We start from the raw sequence: 18,921 nt of genomic DNA, 5'->3' as shown, positions 1-18,921 counted from the left end.
CCAGCCTGGCCAACATGGCAAAATCCCGTTTCTACTAAAAATAACAAAAATTAGCTGGGCATAGTGGCACACGCCTGTAGTCCCAACTACTCAGGAGGCTGAGGCTCAAGAATCACTTGAAGCCAGAAGGTGGAGGCTGCAGGTTGCAGTGAGCTGCAGTGAGCAAGGTCATGCCACTACCCTCCAGCTGCGGCAATAGAGCAAAACTCTGTCTCTAAAAAAGAAAAAGAAAAAGAAAAAAAAGAAGAAAACAAGATTGAAAAATAACTGAACTGAGTATTTAACTCAAAAATCTAGAAAAAGGCTGGGCGTGGTGGCTCACGCCTGTAATCACAGCACTCTGGGAGACTGAGCCAAGCAGATCACCTGAGGTCAGGAGTTCAAGACCAGCCTGGCCAACATGGTGAAAACCCAATTCAAAATACAAAATTTAGCTGAGCATGGTGCTACATGCTGGTAATCCCAGCTACTTGGGAGGCTAAGGCAGGACAATTACTTGAACCTGGGAGATGGTGGTTGCAGTGAGCTAAGATCATGCCACTGCACCCCAGCCTGGACAACAGAATGAGATTCTGTCTCAAAAAAAAAAAAAAAAAAAAAAAAAAAAAAAAAAATATATATATATATATATATATATATATATATATATATGTTCGAAAATCTAGAAAAAGAGTTAATAAACCCCAAAAATGAATAAATATAAAAGCAAGGCTGGCCATGGTGTTGGCTCATGCCTGTAATCCCAGCACTTTGGGAGGCCAAAGTTAGAGGATTACTTGAGCCCAAGAGTTTGAGACTGGGCAACAAACATAGTGAGATCTCGTCTCTACAAAAAAATAAAAAAAATCAGCCAGGCTTGGTGGGGTATGCCTGTGGTCCTAGCTACTCCGGAGGCTGAGCTGAGATCACGCCACTGTACTCCAGCCTTGGTGACAGATTATATATATATCTGTTTTGTTGTTTTTGGCACAGATATAAAGTAACAGCCAAAAAAAAAAAAAAAAAGGAGTAAACTGAATTAATAAAAACAAAAACTAGGCCAGGCGTGATGGCTCACACCTGTAATTCCAGTACTTTGGGAGGCTGAGGGTGGATCACGAGGTCAAGTGATCAAGACCATCCTGGTCAACATGGTGAAACCCCGTCTCTACTACAAATACAAAAATTAGCCGGGCGTGGTGGCACGCACCTGTAGTCCCAGCTACTCGGGAACCTGAGGCAGGAGAATTGCTTGAATCCGGGAGGTGGAGGTTGCAGTGAGCGGAGATCACCAGTAGAGCGAGACTCCATCTCAAAACAAAAAACAAAAAACAAAACCAAAAACTATATTTTGTTTTAAAACATTAAATAAATGTAGATAATTCTGTCAAAAATCTGATCAATTGAAAGAGAGAAGTCACAAACATTAGGGCTGAGAAAGAGGATATCATAACTGCAGATTTAGAGAAAATCTTTTAACTCATGCTAGAATTATATGTAACTTTACATAAATAAACTTGAAGATTAAATAAGATGGATGATAGTCAAAGAAAACAGAAGTTACCAAAATCAACTCAAGAAAAATTAGGGGAACAACAACCCAGAGCAGAAATCTCTAAGATCTTCAAAGAATGAGCCACTAAAACAACAGCAAGCCCAATTTTCTAGGTGAATGCTATCTAACTCTTATTGAACAGATAATTTCCACATTATCCTTACTGTTCCAGGAGGTGTAAGGATAAAAGGAAAAGCTTCCTACTTTCTTCCATGAGGATAACATATTCTTGATATGAATTTGGACTAAGATGGTACAAAAAATAAAACTAAACTAATGTTCACTTGTGAAGACAGATGCAAAAATACTAAGTAAAATATTATCAGACAGAACTGAGTAGTTTTAAGAGAATAATTCATTATGACCACATAGGCTTTACACCAACAATACTACACCAACAATACAAGGATGGTTAAATTACAACGATACAGGGACAGTTAAACTAGCTACTAACATTAATCTTCATTTGTTCAATAAATATGTACTAAGTACTTTCCCTATCAGACTCTGTGCTAAGTGCTAGGGATGCAGCAGTGAAGCAGAAGGTTCTCGTCTATATGGAGCTGACATCCTCACAGGAGAAGGAACTCACTGAGAAGGGAATAAGCAGTTTGACAGGATATAGAATAATTGAGAGAGGCTCACTTTAGATAAGGTGCACAGGGAAGGCTTTTCTCAGGAGCGACATTTAAGCTGAGTTGAAAAGCAGATGTTTAGGCCGGGCATGGTGGCTCATGCCTGTAATCCCAGAACTTTGGGAGGCTAAGGCAGGCGGATCTCTTGAGGTCAGGAGTTCGAGGCCAGCCTGGCCAACATGGTGAAACCCCCATCTCTACTAAAAATAAAAATAAAAAAAAAATTAGCTGGGCATGGTGGTGCGCCTGTAATCCCAGCTACTTGGAAGGCTGAGGTGCGAGAATCACCTGAACCCAGGAGGCGGAGATTGCAGTGAGCTGAGATGGCGCTACTGCACTCCAGCCTGGGCAACAGAGAGATACTCCATCAAAAAAAAAAAAAAAGAAAAGAGAAAGAAAAGCAAATGTTTGAGTGGTCAATAAACAAGAGAAATGATCAGGAGGCTAGGACCTGGGAGCAGGGGATAGAGGCATGAAATGAATCTCAAGAGGTAGGAAGAGCTAGATCATACTAAGTTCTTCAGTCCACAGTAAAGATTTCACTTTTGGAATAGTGGAAAGTCACAAAAGAGTTTTCAGCAGGAAAAGAAAACAGCGCCATTTTATCCATTAGTTGCTTTCCACTGAATGCCTAGGGTCCATAAGCTTTTCAGAGACTTAGAAAAATGTTTGGGATCTAAAAAAAAATACAAGTTCAAAATACAAACAAAAAATTTTGACCACAAAAATTAATAAATGCTTAAATGTCCTTTATTACCACTCAGCAGTCCCATTCATTGTTAAATTTAGCATTTATGGCCAGGTGCGGTGGCTCACGCCTGTAATCCCAGCACTTTGGGAGGCCGAGGCAGGCGGATCACAAGGTCAGGAGATCGAGACTATGCTGGCTAACACAGTGAAACCCCATCTCTACTAAGAATACAAAAAATTAGCCGGGCGTGGTAGCATGCACCTACAGTCTCAGCTACTCGGGAGGCTGGGCAGGAGAATCGCTTGAATCCGGGAAGCGGAGGTTGCAGTGAGCCGAGATTGCGCCACTGCACTCCAGCCTGGGTGACAGAGAAAGGCTCTGTCTCAAAAAAAAAAAAAAAAATTAGCATTTATAAAATGTTCATCACATTTGAAAACAATTCTCACCTTGCAAAAATTCCTATACATACATATATAGATACATGTATGTGTATATATATACACCTATATAGGTGTATATGTCATATATAGGTATATGTGTATATATACACATATATGTACATATACAGGTATATGTGTGTATATATACACACATATATGTACATATATAGGTGTATATATACACACATATATGCACATATATAGGTATATATGTATACACACATATATGTACATATATGTATATATACACACATATATGTACATATATAGATATATACACCTATATATGTATGTTTATATATGTATGTATAGGAATTTTTGCAAAGTGAGAATTGTTTTCAAATGTGATGAACATTTTATATACATATATGTATGTTCATATATGTATGTATAGGATATATATATAAAATATATATATTATATATATTATATATAATAAATATATAATATATATATAATATATATATTATATATATATATATTTTTCCCCCTTGAGATAGGGTTTCGCCCTGTTGCCCAGACTAGAATGCAGCAACACGAACATGGCTCACCACAGCCTCAACCTTTCAGGCTCAAGTGATTCTCCTGCCTCAGCCTCCCAAGTAGCTGAGACCAGAGGTGTGTGCCACCATGCACAGCTACTTTTTCAATTTTTTATAGATGGGGTTTCACCATGTTGCTCAGACTGATCTCCAACTCCCGGGCTCAAGCAATCTTCCTGCCTCAGACTCCCAAAGTGCCACGATTATAGGCTTAAGTCACCATGCCCAGCCCCTAAATATGTTACCTGTTAAGAAGTCTGAGATACTTATGAATTAGTTACTTGTAGCCAAAGAATTTCAGAAGCAGAATTATGAAAAATTCTTTTAAAATGTGACAGCAAAAATAAATAGATAAATCCACATATTTAATATGGGATATGTCTACGTATTTAATATGATATGTGAGTACCTTTTAATTTTTCCTATAAACACGGGATGAAGCCTTCAAAACCTCCTAACGTGAGTATGCCAAGGACCCTTGGAAGTCTTAAAACCACTCTGGTAGAGATACAATCAGATTTGTATTTCTAGAAGCTCTTCCTGGTTTCTGTATGGAGAATACACTACCAAGGATCAAGAGAAGCAGGAAGAAAAGTCGGAAAGCCACTGTGGCCATCTAGGTGAGAGAGGGTGGCTAGAGACAGCTGGGCAGTGGAGGTGGAGAAAAGTATGTAAGTACGCAGTATATTTTGAAGGTAGAAGTGATTCTATTGTAAGATAATTGGTACTTGTTAAGTATGTAATCTTGTGACAATGAAATATCGTAAGGCCAATCAATTCATTCAAAAATAGGACTCCAGACCAGGTGTGGTGGCTCACACCTGTGATCCCAGCACTTTGGAAGGCCGAGGTGGGTGGATCATGAGGTCAGAAGATTGATACCATCCTGGTCAACATGGTGAAACCCCGTCTCTACTAAAAATACAAAAATTAGTTGGTTGTGGTGGTGCGCACCTGTGATCCCAGCTACTCGGGAGGCTGAGGGAGGAGAATAGCTTGAACCCGGGAGGCAGAGATTGCAGTAACCCGAGATCATGCCACTGCACTCCAGCCTGGCAACAGAGCAAGACTCTGTCTCAAAAAAAAAAAAAAAAAAAAAGAAGATTCCAAGCTCTGGACTCACCATTCATTCATGCAGTCAACAACCATTATTTGTTGCACAGCACCTACTATGTAGTAGGTACTATGCTAGGACTAGGCCCAGGGGCATACAAAAACGATTAATAACACCTCAAAGGAAAGAGAGGCATGTAAATCCATAATTAAAATATAGCAAAGTATCAAAATGAAAGTATAAATAGAGATATAACATGGCTGTGCTATGGGAATAAAAAGGGTAACTGCTGGGAGAATAAGAAAAGATTTCACAGGGGAGGAGGTGAGAGTTTGAACTGAGTCTCAAAGAATGAGTAGGAGTTTGCCACGGAGAGAACCTGGGAAAGGCAAAGGCTTTTCCAAGTTTTACCAACTTCGGTACTACCAAATCATGGCAAGGAGGTAGGCTGACAAGAAAAAATGTCAATGGGAGAGCTAAGCATTTCTGCTATTCTTACTCCCAACAAAGTCAGAAGATAGAAATAATAGCCAAAACTATGTTAGATCTCCAATGCAACCTAAATCCAACAATCTCTGGATTCAGTTACAAATTAGAATGTTAACATTTATACTATTTAAGTTAGAATGCTAGCAGGCCTTTTAGGGAACAGTTTTTCTCAAATTCCTTAGAATTGAACCTCAAAAGTTAAATCTGCATTTGGAGGAAGCCTTTCTTGACACTCCAGGCTGAGTCCAGTACCCCCCCATCTGTGTTCCAAGGCACCTCGTACATACCTCTAAAGCAGCGCCTTCATAGCCTGTTATGATTAACCACTTAATTGGCGTTTCCCCCTCTAAACAATGAACCCTTAAGAGGGCAGAGTATGTAGCTTTTATTTCTGGGTCTAGCACAGAAGAGAAATTCAATTAATATTGTGGAATGAATGAACAAATAAGCAAAGGAATGAATGGATGAATACTATGAACCTAGGTACTTTTAGGCTGTAAAAGAAGACAACACTTATCCTACAGTTCAGAGATTAGACATATGCATGAGGCAATCAACAAAAAAGTGTAAGATAAATTATTAACTGTATGGTTATGCTCTAAGAGAGACCAGTTTGAAAATGGAGGCACTACGGCTTAGATCAGCTGGGTTTCAACAGATAGATAAGACCAGAATGGTTGAAACAGATTTGCTTTGCTCTGAAGCTAATTTAAACCTGCAGGCCCCCTCACTTTCATGGGCCCCTCCTAAAGCTCTAGGAGGGATCCTAACAAAGTGCCCAATTATCCCGTATTTTTTGGTTACTGTTTTTTGTTTTTGGAGACAAGGTCTAGCTCTGTTGCCCCGGCTACAATCATGGCTCACTGCAGGCTCAAACTGCCAGATTCAAGCAATCCTCCTGTCTCAAACTCAGCCTCCCAAGTAGCTAGGACTACAGGTATGTGCCACCATGGCCAGCTTTTTCTTTTTTTTTTTTTTTTTTGGTAGCGATGGGAATCTATGCTGGTCTCAATTTTGGGGTTCAAACAACCCTCCCACTTTGGCCTCCCAAAGTGCTAGGATTGAGCCACGGCACCTAGTCTGAAAATTTTTATTGTGGTTAAAAAAACACAAAAAACTGATCATCTTAACCATTTTTAAGTGTATAGTTCAGTAGTGTTATGTATATTCACTCTGCTGTGCAACAGATCTCCAGAACTTTTTCATCTTGCAAATCTGAAATTCTGTACACATTAAACAACAACTTCATTTTTTCCCCCTTTCCTCAGCCCCTGGCAACCACCATTCTACTTTCTGTCTCTAAACTGACTGCTCTAAGTACCTTGGATAAATGGAATTATATATTAATAGTATCTGTCCTTCCATACCAACTTTCTTGCCATTATGGTTCCCCTTGTGTCAATGGACTTATGAGTGACTTCGGCCATTCTGGAGATCCCCCTAAGGAAACCTTAAGTTGAGGATACTTTTGTTTCGGGTTCAATGGAATAAACTAAATTTATGTGGTTTTCATAAAACTGTGTATGGTTGAGATAATGTTAACCATCAATGTACAAAGAGCTGTTACTAGGTCAACTCACTCTATCATGACTGAAATATGCGGGGCCAAATTATGTTATGATATACATATGTCAATTCAAAGGCTATTTCAGATTAGCCAATGTACAAGAAACAGTGAAGCCTGGCAATTTCATAGTGCATATATAAAAGATATTCAATAGAGGTTTTCCCAAAATTGCTAACAATTTTTTTTTTTTTTTTTTTTTTTTTTGAGACAAAGTCTCACTCTGTCGCCCAGGCTGGAGTGTGGTGACACGACCTCGGCTCACTGCAACCTCCACCTCCCTGGTTCAAGCGAATCTCCTGCCTTAGCCTCCTGAGTAGCTGGGATTACAGATGTGTGCCACCACGCTTAGCTAATTTTTGGACTTTTAGTAGAGACGGGGTTTCACCATGTTGGCCAGGCTCGTCTCAAACTCCTGACCTCGTGATCTGCCCACTTTGGTCTCCCAGAGTGCTAGGATTACAGGCATGAGCCACCATGCCCTGCCAACACTTTTACAAATTTATATGATGTTACCAATAACAAGTTGTGAGGCAGAAAGGAACTTAATAACAAAAAACATATTTTGGTCTACCATGCTATAGGAAGCACTGAATTATTTACCTATTTTAGAAAATATCACAGAATAGGGAGGGATGATCAAAGAGTATAGCACACACACAAAAAAAAGAGTATAGCATGGCCAAAAAATGTAGGGGAAAACATTTCACAGCCATGTGTTAGGCAACCAATTAATACAAATATTACATTGTTTTTCTGAATTTTGTGGTATTTGTTAATTTTTTTAAGTTGCCATTTTTGTGATTTATCTCCTCTTTGTAAATAAATATTCACTTTTGAACCTAGTTTTGTCTTTGAAATTAGTTTGCTTTTTCTTAAAGAGTATTCCCACAAAAGCCGGATTTGCAGCTAGTCAGAAAGAAGGATTTCTTTGCCTGCCCAGAGACATGTAAGGGAGAAGGAAACCAGACTTGCATGGAAGACCTTCAGGAGAGCCCCTGGCAGGAGCAGAAGTTCCTTTGAAAATATGCATAGACAGGCTAATAGCATCTTAGGGAGGTCCTTAGAAGAAAAGGTTCAGACTTGGCTAGAAAGGCATTTTCTGCCCAAAAACAAAACAAAACAAAACAAAACAACAACAAAAAAAACCACCCAATAACTGATAACTGGCTGATACAGTTTGGCTGTGTCTCCACACAAATCTCATCTTGAACTGTAGTTCCCATAATCCCCATGTGTTGTGGGAGGGACCCAGTGGGAGGTAACTGAATCATGGGGGTGGTTACTCTCATGCTGTTCTTGTGATAGTGAGTTCTCATGAGATGTGATGGTTATATAAGGAGCTTCCCCCCCATTGCTCAGCACTTCTCCTTTCTGCCGCCAAGTGAAGAAGGACATGTTTGCTTTCCCTTACGCCATGGTTGTAAGTTCCCTGAGGCCTCCTCAGCCATGTGGATGTGTGAGTCAATTAAACTTCTTTCCTTTATAAATTACCCAGTCTCAGGAAGTTCTTTATTAGCAGCATGAAAATGGACTAATACACTGGCCTATAGGCAGGATGCTTAAGGAGAACGAAGATAAAATCAGGTCTGTTGGAACATATTCAAGAAAGGACTGAATCTAAAGTTGATGACTGGGCATGGTGGCTCATGCCTGTAATCCAAGTACTTTGGGAGGTTGAGGTGGGAGGACTGCTTGAGTCCAGGAGTTCAAAACCAGCCTGGCAACATAGTCAGGCTTTGTCGCTACTAAAAACAAAAAAATTAGCCAGGCATGGTAGTGCGTGCCTGTAGTACTAGCTACTCCAGAGGCTAAAGTGGGAGGATTGCTTGAGTCCAGGAGGTGGAGGCTGCAATGAGCCATGACCATGCCACTGCACTCCAACCTGGGTGACAGCGAGAGACCCTGTCTCAAAAAGAATTTTTTTGGTTGAGGCTTGAGTGAGCCCAAATTGCACCATTGCACTGCTTGGGTGACAAAGTGAGACCCTGTCTCAAAAAAAAAAAAAAAAAAAAAGAGCCGGGGGGAGGGGTGGGTGCGGTGGCTCACACCTGTAATCCCAGCACTTTGGGAGGCTGAGGCAGGCGGATCATCTGAGGTCAGGAGTTTGAGACCAGCCTGGCCAACATGCTGAAACCGTGTCTCTACTAAAAATACAAAAATTAGCCAGGCGTGGTGGTGGGTATGTGTAATCCCAGCTACTTGGGAAGCTGAGGCAGGAGAACAGCTTGAACCCTGGAGGCGGAGGTTGCAGTGAGTGAGCCAAGATCGTGTCACTGCACTCCAGCCTGGGCAGAGTGAGACTCCATTTCAGGAAAAAAAAAAAAAAAATTTTTTTTTTTTTTTTTTGAGACAGAATTTTACTCGTTGCTCAGGCTGGAGTGTAATGGCGCGATCTCGGCTCACCACAACCTCTGCCTCCCAGGTTCAAGCGATTCTCCTGCCTCAGCCTCCTAGTAGCTTGGATTACAGGCATGCACCACCATGCCTGGGCTAATTTTGTATTTGTAGTAGAGACCAGGTTTCTCCATGTTGGTCAGGCTGGTCTTGGACTCCTGACCTCAGGTGATCCACCTGCCTTGGCCTCCCAATATGCTGGATTATAGGCATTGAGCCACTGTGCCTGGTCAAAATAAAATAAAAAAAAAATTAATTAAAAAAAATAAAGTGGAACATGACATGTTAACATGTTAACAATGCCCTTTTTTTTTTTTTTTTTAAAGGCAGAGTCTCACTCTGTCGCCCAGGCTGGACTGCAGTGGTGTGATGTTTGCTCACTGCAACCTCTGCCTCCCAGGTTCAAGTGATTCTCCTGCCTCAGCCTCCTGAGTAGCTGGGATTACAGGAGCCCACCACCACACCTGGCTAATTTTTTTTTTTTCTTTTTAGTAGAGATGGGTTTTCACCATGCTGGTCAGGCTGGTCTTGAACTCCTAACCTTAAGTGATCCACCTGCCTTGGCCTCCCAAAGTGCTTCAATGTACCTTTCTTCTGCTGATAACAGATAAAATATTCTGGAATTAGGCTTTATAATAACACCACCTCAGATTTCAAAGTGAGTGTGTAGAAGAGGGATTCTTAACAGTCGATGGGAACTTATTCATTCAACATATATTTATAGATGCTTTTTGTGCCAGGCACCTCTCTAGGCAGTGACCAAGACAACAGAAATCCATCCTCATAGAGCCGAAGATCTAGCATAAAGCTTTAACCTGATCTTTTCTGCCTTGAGCCTCCCCTCCCCTTATTTTATTTATAAAATTAAATAAAATAAAAAAATAAAATAAAATTGTGAAACACATTATCTATTAAAGTTACCCTTTTCTTTTCTTTCTTTTTGTTTTTGAGACAGAGTTTCGCTCTTGTTGCCCAGGCTGGATTGCAATGATGCCATCTCGGCTCACTGCAACCTCCACCTCCCGGGTTCAAGTGATTCTCCTGCCTCAGCCTCCCGGGTAGCTGAGATTACAGGCATGCGCCACCACACCCGGCTAATTTTGTAGTTTTAGTATAGACGGGTTTCTCCATGTTGGCCAGGCTGGTCTTGAACTCCTGACCTCAGGTGATCTGCCCGCCTCGGCCTCCCAAAGTGCTGGGATTACAGGCGTGAGCCACCGTGCCTGGCCTTTTTTTTTTTTTTTTTGATACAGGGTCTCATTCTGTCATCTATTAAAATTACTTTTTTTTTTTTTTTTTTTTTTTTTGAGACAGGGTCTTGTTCTGTCACCCAGGGTAGAGTGCAGTGGTGTGATCTTGGCTCACTACCACCACTACCTCTCAGGCTCAAGTGATCTTGAGAAGCTGGAACTACCGGCACACAACAACACGCTCAGCTAATTTTTCCATTTTTTATAGAGATGAGGTTTGGCCATGTTGCCCAGGCTGTTCTCTAATTCCTGAGCTCAAGCAGTCCTCCCATCTCTCCCTCCCCAAGTGTTGAGATTACAGGCGTGAGCCACCATGCCCGACCTTGAAGTTACTCTTACTGTAATTAATCCATGGTCCACGCATCCAAGAAAAATCAAACAAAATAGAATTCAGAATTTATTACGATTCTGAGACTTCCGGGAAAAAAAGACGTTGTTAGAGATTTTTTTTAAAGTAATGTCAATGCAAATTACAAAATTTATTAGCAACTGAAAGTTCCCCAAAGATCTAGTACAAAAAAATGTTGATGGTTTTACAAAAACTCCCAGCAGCAAAAATTCCATGAGTATAAACTATCATCTACGGAACCTCTTTGTGGCATTTTCAAAGTACCAATTAACTTGAAAAGAAAACTCATTTCCCCCAAAAGCTGTTCAAGATTATACAGAAAAGCCAACTATTCTTCTGATGTCTAGCTTACTACTGTGTAATAATGATTGAGTTTACAGAGAGTTCAACTTGCTACTTCTTAATAAATTTATTTCAACATGTACATATTGTAATGGTTTAAAGGGGGAAAAACTGGAGAAAACCTTATGGTGTAATACACAAAATTAAAACGTTAACAACAACAACTTTCCTATGGCCAAATACCAACATTTGTGTTCTGAAGATGATTATCTATAAAATCTATGATTTGGAAATATTTTTACTTTGCCCTGTGTTTAGGAAATGCTATAGAGCTGCCCAGGGTTTTTAAATAAACACCCAAAAGAATGGTTCCCAAAAAGTTTAGTGCCTAATTGGGTAGTCAAATATGAAACAAGAAATATGCTAATAAAACCGGGTGCGGTGGCTCACGCCTGTAATCCCAGCACTTTGGGACACCGAGGCAGGCGGATCACGAGGTCAGGAGATTGAAACCATCCTGGCTAACACGGTGAATCCCCGTCTCTACTAAAAAATAGAAAAAATTAGCCAGGCGTGGTGGCGCGTACCTATAATCCCAGCTACTTGGGAGGCTGGGGCAGAATGGCTTGAACCTGGGAGGTTGAGGTTGCAGTGAGCCGAGATCGCGCCATTGCACTCCAGTTTGGGCAACAAGAGCGAAACTCCGTCTCAAAAAAAATAAAAATTGGTATTTGGCTTCAAAATTAGAACAAGTGATCTTCCCACAAACCTTTAGACCATCACAAATATAAATAAGACCAAATCAAAAGCCCGTCTGCATTTTATCTATAATGACCTCTCAAAAAGCATGGTCAAACACAATCTATGAGCAAGTACCTGCTTAGCTGCTTTTTTAAAAGCTGTCATAGTTTTAATATTTACTCCTGCAGTAAACACGTCATGCAATTAAAGCTGTGTAATTTTAATGTAGTAATTACATGGCAATAAACTTTGCTTGTCTGATTTGCTAATATAACTCTCAAAGACAATATCCCAGAAAAATGATTACATTAGATAGACTAATAGTAAATAAACCCCATGGAAACAATACACATAAAGTGTTTACAGCTATATACATTATAAATCTTATTCACATACAAATACCAGAATTCAGCACAACTGATCTAGAATATTAATAGTTTAGCACAGATATTTCTCAATATCACAAGTCAATTATTTTTCAAGAGCTTTCTACATATACAGCTACCTAATCTGCCTCTTAATAGAACTTAGTTCTATTGAAATAAACATCACAGAAAATAATTTTTTAAGGTTTTGGGAACCTATGGTCAAAACATTAAATGGGGAGATAAAGAAAGTGGCACAGATCAGCTAATTACATAATTTTAGTCCTAATCATTACAAGAATCTGCTCTGTGACCTTGAGTAAGTTACATTAGTCATGTGCTCTACCAGCCTCTGTAAGTGAAATGGGCTGTTTGTACAGGCTAATACCAATGAATGAGAACCATTTGGAAAAAAATTAAGTTAGATCTCTGCCTCACACCATATACAAAACTGAGTAGCGAATCAATTAAACATCTAAACGTAAAAACTAAAATAGAAAACCTAAAGATATTTTATCAGGTTAGGATAGGAAAGACTTCTCAAGGCAAGCATAAAACATGAAAGCCAGAAAGGCTGATTTTGCTATATAAAAATTTAAAAAGTTTGTTGGCATGAAAGATATCTAATGTTAAACAATAAGGACTGAGAGAAAATATTTAAAACATCTCAACAAAGGTTAATAATATCTAAAATGTATAAAGGGCTCCTACAAAGCTATAAAAACAATCCAATAAAAAAAGGAAAATATATATAAATAGGTGAGACACAAAATAAAAATAAATGGCCAATAAACTAACAAAAGATATTTCAACTCATTAGTAAGCATAAGAACATAAATTAAAACAAGAGGCCAGGGGTGATAGTGCATGCCTGTAATCCCAGGACTTTGGGAGGCTGAGGTGGGAGGACTGCTTGAGCCTGAGCCCAAGAGTTTGAGACCAGCCTCGGCAACATAGTGAGGCCCTGTTTCTACTCAAAGCAAAAAAAAGTATCTGGGCTTGGTAGTGCGTGCCTGTAGTACAGCTACTCAGAAGGCTAAGGTGGAAGACTGCTGGTGCCCTGGAGTTTGAGGTTGCAGTGACTTACCTCACTGCAGGTACTACTGTGTTGTCTAGCCTGTCAATCAGTCAATCAATCAACCAATAAAAATAAAGATATAAGAATAAGAATGTTTAATAAAATATTATTTGTAGTAATCAAGGAAGTGAGGGCCACCAAAATATCTCTTTTTTTTTTTTTTTGAGACGGAGTTTCACTCTTGTTGCCCAGGCTGGAGTGCAATGGCACAATCTCGGCTCACTGCAACCTCCGCCTCCCAGGTGCAAGCCATTCTCCTGCCTCAGCCTCCCTAGTAGCTGGGATTATAGGCATGTACCACCACGCCCAGCTAATTTTGTATTTTTAGTAGAGACGGGGTTTCTCCATGTTGGTCAGGCTGGTTTTGAACTCCCAACCTCAGGTGATCCGCCTGCCTCAGCCTCCCAAAGTGCTGGGATTACAGGCATGAGTCACCGCGCCTGGCCCAAAATATCTCTTACAGAAGAATGACTGTAGTATATCCATTCAACAGAATGTTTGACAGACGTTTAAAAGAATGAAATAGGCTGCACCAGGCGGTTCATGCCTGTAATCCCAACACTTTGGAAGGCTGAGGCAGGAGGACTGCTTGGGCCCAGGAGCTGGAGACCAGCTTGGGCAACAACGTGAGACCTCATTTCTACAAAAAAAATTTTTTTTAATTAGCTGGGTACGGTGGTATGTACCTGTAGTCCCAGGCACTCAGGAAGCTGAGGCAAAAAGATCCCATGAGCCCAGGAATTCAAGATTACAGTGAGCTATGATCGTACCATTGCACCCTAGCCTAGGTGACAGAGTGAGACCTTGTCTCAAAAAAAAAAAAAAAAAAAAGAAAAAGAAAAAGAAATAGACTGAAAATATCTCAAATTACAAAAGTTAAGTCTTAGAAGAATGATATTGGGAGAAAAATCAATTTAATTGTTGTTTAAAAATGTACAGAAAATGTTTAGGAAGATTAGGAAGGGAAGGGTTTCACCTTTATTTATTTATTTTTAAATTTTTTAATTTTTTTTTTAATGTTTTGAGACGGAGTCTTGCTCTGTCACCCAGGCTGCAGTGCAGTGGCACAATCTCGGCTCACTGCAAGCTCCGCCTTCTGGGTTCACGCCATTCTCCTGCCTCAGCCTCCCGAGTTGCTGGGACTACAGGCGCCCGCCACCATGCATGGCTAATTTTTTGTATTTTTACTAGAGGCGGGGTTTCACCATGTTAACCAGGATGGTCTCGATCTCCTGACCTCGTGATCTGCCCGCCTCAGCCTCCCAAAGTGCTGGGATTACAGGTGTGAGCCACCGCGCCCGGCCAGGTCTCACCTTTATTTCTACAGTCACAATTACTGTTTGAATGTTTTCTGACAAGCTTATATTACTTTTATTAAAAAATTACTCAGTTCCGGCCAGGTGCGGTGGCTCACGCCTGTAATCCCAGCACTCTGGGAGGCCGAGGCGGGCAGATCACAAGGTCAGGAGATCGAGACCATCCTGGCTAACACGGTGAAACCCCATCTCTACTAAAAATACAGAAAAATCAGCCGGGTGTGGTGGTGGGCGCCTGTAGTCCCAGCTACTCGGGAGGCTGAGGCAGGAGAATGGCGTGAACCCGGGAGGCGGAGCTTGCAGTGAGCCGAGACTGTGCCACTGCACTCCAGCCTGGGCGACAGAGCGAGACTCTGTCACACACGCAAAAAAATTACTCAGTTCCTAGATTCCCTATCCAGACTGAATCATATTTACAAAGTATAGTAATAATCATTTGCCAACTGCAGTTCTGAGATTTAAAAAAAATTTGTTTTGTAAATATTTTTATTCTTGTTGCCTCAAACAAAGGAACACAGCACCTTTGCTCACAGCACCTTGTGAGAAGATTGATTTCTGCTTTATCACTTCAGTATGTAATAGCTGACCAGGCCCAGAAGAAAACAGAAATAGAACAGAATTCATCTGTGAAAAGGCCAGGCAGTATGAGACTTGTGAAAACAAAACAAGGGAGAATGGTAAGGATACGACACATGGCATTCCAACTTGCTGGGGCTGTTTGAAACTCTCAAAGAAGTACAGTTTGTATAACATAAAACTTGTGGGAGAATCTGCCCAGCAACATTTCCTGAATACCTAAATAAGCTGATTCAGGATAGGGGTTACTAGAGAGGTTTTTAAAGATAAAGACTGGTTTGAGAAATGGATATCCTTTATAGTACAGAACTTCCACCTGTTTTTTTAAAAATAGGCTTATGCCATTTTCATTGTCTCCCCCAACTCCCTCTTTTATTTATTTATTTATTTATTTATTTATTTATTTATTGAAGATGGAGTTTCGCTCTCGTTGCCCAGGCTGGAGTGCAATGGCGCAATCTCAGCTCACTGCAACCTCTGCCTCCTGGGTTCAAGCAATTCTCCTGCCTCAGCCTCCTAAGTAGCTGGGATTACAGGCGTGTGCCACCACGCCTGGCTAATTTTGTATTTTTTTTACTAGAGACGGGGTTTCACCACGTTGGTCAGGCTGGTCTTGAACTCCCAACCTCAACTGATCCACTCGCCTTGGCCTCCCAAAGTGCTGGGATTACAGTGAGCCACACTACGCCTGGCCTACTCCCTCTTATTCATGAGACTTTGATTTTGACAACTGCAGTTTTACTAACCACAGTATTTTTCAAGAGCATAGCTTCCAAGGATGGCAAAGGGTGTGAGAGAGTCGGTAAGATCTGGGTTCAAATCTAAATTGCATTTCAAGCTGCATTACCATGGGCAAGTTACCTACCCTGATCTCTGTGTGAAATGGAGATGAAATGGTGTAATGAGTGGAAATGACAGAGTAAAACATATTTAAGCAAAGTACCTTGTGCACAGAAAACTCTCGACAAATGGAGTTATAATTTTTATATGACAGACCTTTGACCAGAGTGTGGGGGTGGAGGGCTGTGCAGTGGACACGGAGAAAAGCACCTGAAGTGTTTCTCTTGTCATTCTACTGGGACTAGATGTCTGGCATTCTAATTTGCTAAAGATGAATTGATTCCATCAGCCCATGCAAAATGTAAGTGCATTTGATAGAATACAGCAAAGTTAGGATTTATATTGTGAGCTATTTTTTAAATTGCCTGGTTAGCAAATTAAACCAGCTGTGAAAATATCCTGGTTTCCATTCACAACAAATACAAGACGAGCCATTTTCCTTTAATGAATCTGGCCTCGTGGCAGCATAGTCCATTCTGCATAATTTATTCCTAAGGGTTTTAAAGACATAATTTTCTTAAGACAGACCAAAATTAAACTATTTTCTAGGAAAAAAAATATGAGTGAGAGAAGTTTCTCTGTATAGATTTTTGGTAAATTCCATGAATCACTGGCCCATTCAATTTAGGAGACTAATGTCTGAATAAAAAATAGTAGTTATGTTAGTACTTTAAGCAGTCTTAACTGTTTTTCCTTTAAAAGGGCATATGAAAAACCAGTCTGCTCTGCAACACAATTTTTCACATTCTATGACGGAGAGAGGAAAAAAATTCACTCACTGCTATCAAAAAGCTACCCAACAGACTCCCAACTTCAGGTTTAAAACCAGTCACCCCTGGCTGGGCACGATGCCTCACACCTGCAATCCCAGCACTTTGGGAGGCCGAGGCAGGCAAATCACCTGAGGTCAGGAGTTCAAGAGCAGCCTGACTAACATGGTGAAACCCCATCTCTACTAAAAATAGAAAAATTAGCTAGGTGTGGTGGCGGGCAACTGTAGTCCCAGCTATTTAGGAGGCTGAGGAAGGAGAATTGCTTGAACCCAGGAGGCGGAAGTTGCAGTGAGCCCAGATTGCACCACTGCACTCCAGCCTGGGTGACAAGAGTGATACTCCGTCTCAAGAAAAAAAAAAACAAACCAACAACAAACCAATTACCCCTTAAGGAGTTAGGGGAGAGATCCTGAATTATTTAGAATGTTGGCTAAGTTATATTATTTATAATTCCTGTTCCTTTAGAGAAACAATTTGTTATTTAAACAAAGATCAGCAGTGTAAATAACCAAATGGAATAGAATTTCAGAAAGTACCATTCAAATATATTCACACTTAGATTGCAGGGAAATGGTCTATTAGTTTAGTTCACTTCAGAAAGACATTACTGAGAAAAGGATGTACCATTTTATACTTTCTTTGGAAATCAACCAAACAGAATTAGTTCAATTTGGAACATACTGAGCCTTAAAGCCTTTGCTACAACATAACATAAATTTTGATTAGGCGTTTGTGAAAAACTGTAACGCTAACTTTCTTGTCCTTCCAGTTAGTTGGTCTATAAATAGAAGCAATGCATTAACAGCCACCAAAGCAACTGGTGAGTTCCCCAATGTCTCCAACGTATACATCTCTGACAAACACGCTTATCAGCATGTTGAACCAAAGTGTTTCCGAGGATCTGTAATAGGACTCTTTTTAAATAAACTGTGACTCACTGTTTGCTTTCTTCACCAGGAGGTGGAGTCTTGCCATGCCCTTCCATTACAAAATCCTCCTGTTCCACCTGCAAAGGCAAGCACCACAGGTCAGCAGCAGTCAGTAACTACAATGCGACTCACTCCAAGAACCCACACCTGCCCTGTGCAGAACCACAGGGCCGTTTCACTGTGGTGCACAGAACAGAAGCCTGGGCCAATGGTTTTCAAACTTCTCCTTGAGTGATTAGATCTGCAGAAAAAAGGAAACATGTTGATCGGCAAAACACATAACTCTGACAAAGGATTAGCATCTAGAATATAAAAGAACGGTGATGAATCAATGAGACAAAGACAACCTACTAGAAAAATCTGCAAATAACCAAGCAGGAATTTCACTGAAGAGAACACATAAACAGTTTCTAAACATATGAAAAGATATTCAATCTCATGTCAGTCAAGAAAATGCAAATTAAAACCATTTCACAACTACTAGGTTGGCTAAAATTAAAGTCAGGTAATACCAAGTGTTGACAAGGGTATGCAGCAATAGCAACTCTTATCCACTCCTAGTGGGAGGGAAAACTGGTATAGCTACTTTGAAAAGCAGTTTTGTCAGCCAGGCAGGGTGGCTCACGCCTGTAATCCCAGCACTTTGGGAGGCCAAAGCGGGCAGATCATGAGGTCAGGAGATCAAGACCATCCTGGCCAACATGGTGAAACTCCTTCTCTACTAAAAATACAAAAATTAGCTGGATGTGGTGGTGTGCGCCTTTAGTCCCAGCTACTCAGGAGGCTGAGGCAGAAGAATTGCTTGAACCTGGGAGGCAGAGGTGGCAGTGAGCCGAGATCACGCCACTGTACTCCAGCCTGGGCGACAGAGCAAGACTCCGTCTCCCCCAACAACAACAACAAAAAGTTTGCATTATCTATTACATTTGAAGATGCATTTACTGTACACATTAGTAACTGCACTTACTTATAGGTATATACCTAGAGAAGCTTTTGCACATATACAAAAGTATTTATAGTGGAATTATTTTTAACAGAAAAAAATAGAAGAATAAACATCTGTCAACAGTAAAATA

At 40.5% G+C, this 18,921-nt stretch overlaps 1 protein-coding gene across 9 annotated transcripts in view; it reads right to left on the bottom strand.

Moving 5' to 3' along the window:
• TNRC6B (trinucleotide repeat containing adaptor 6B) overlaps positions 1-18,921 on the bottom strand; it is a 278,141-nt gene that overhangs the window by 149,028 nt on the left and 110,192 nt on the right. For all 9 annotated transcript variants that reach the window (XR_010156023.1, XM_024352845.3, XM_024352849.3 and 6 more), the window contains one exon: positions 17,855-17,922. Coding sequence is in view for 8 of the 9 variants with exons in the window: in XM_024352845.3 (XP_024208613.2) it covers positions 17,855-17,922 (68 nt within the window). In the remaining variant the exon portion in view is untranslated. The remainder of the gene's footprint in view (positions 1-17,854; positions 17,923-18,921) is intronic.

The sequence above is a fragment of the Pan troglodytes genome, chromosome 23 (assembly GCF_028858775.2).
Source record: "Pan troglodytes isolate AG18354 chromosome 23, NHGRI_mPanTro3-v2.0_pri, whole genome shotgun sequence".
NCBI lineage: Eukaryota > Metazoa > Chordata > Mammalia > Primates > Hominidae > Pan > Pan troglodytes.
This window is presented reverse-complemented; position numbering and strand designations above follow the sequence as displayed.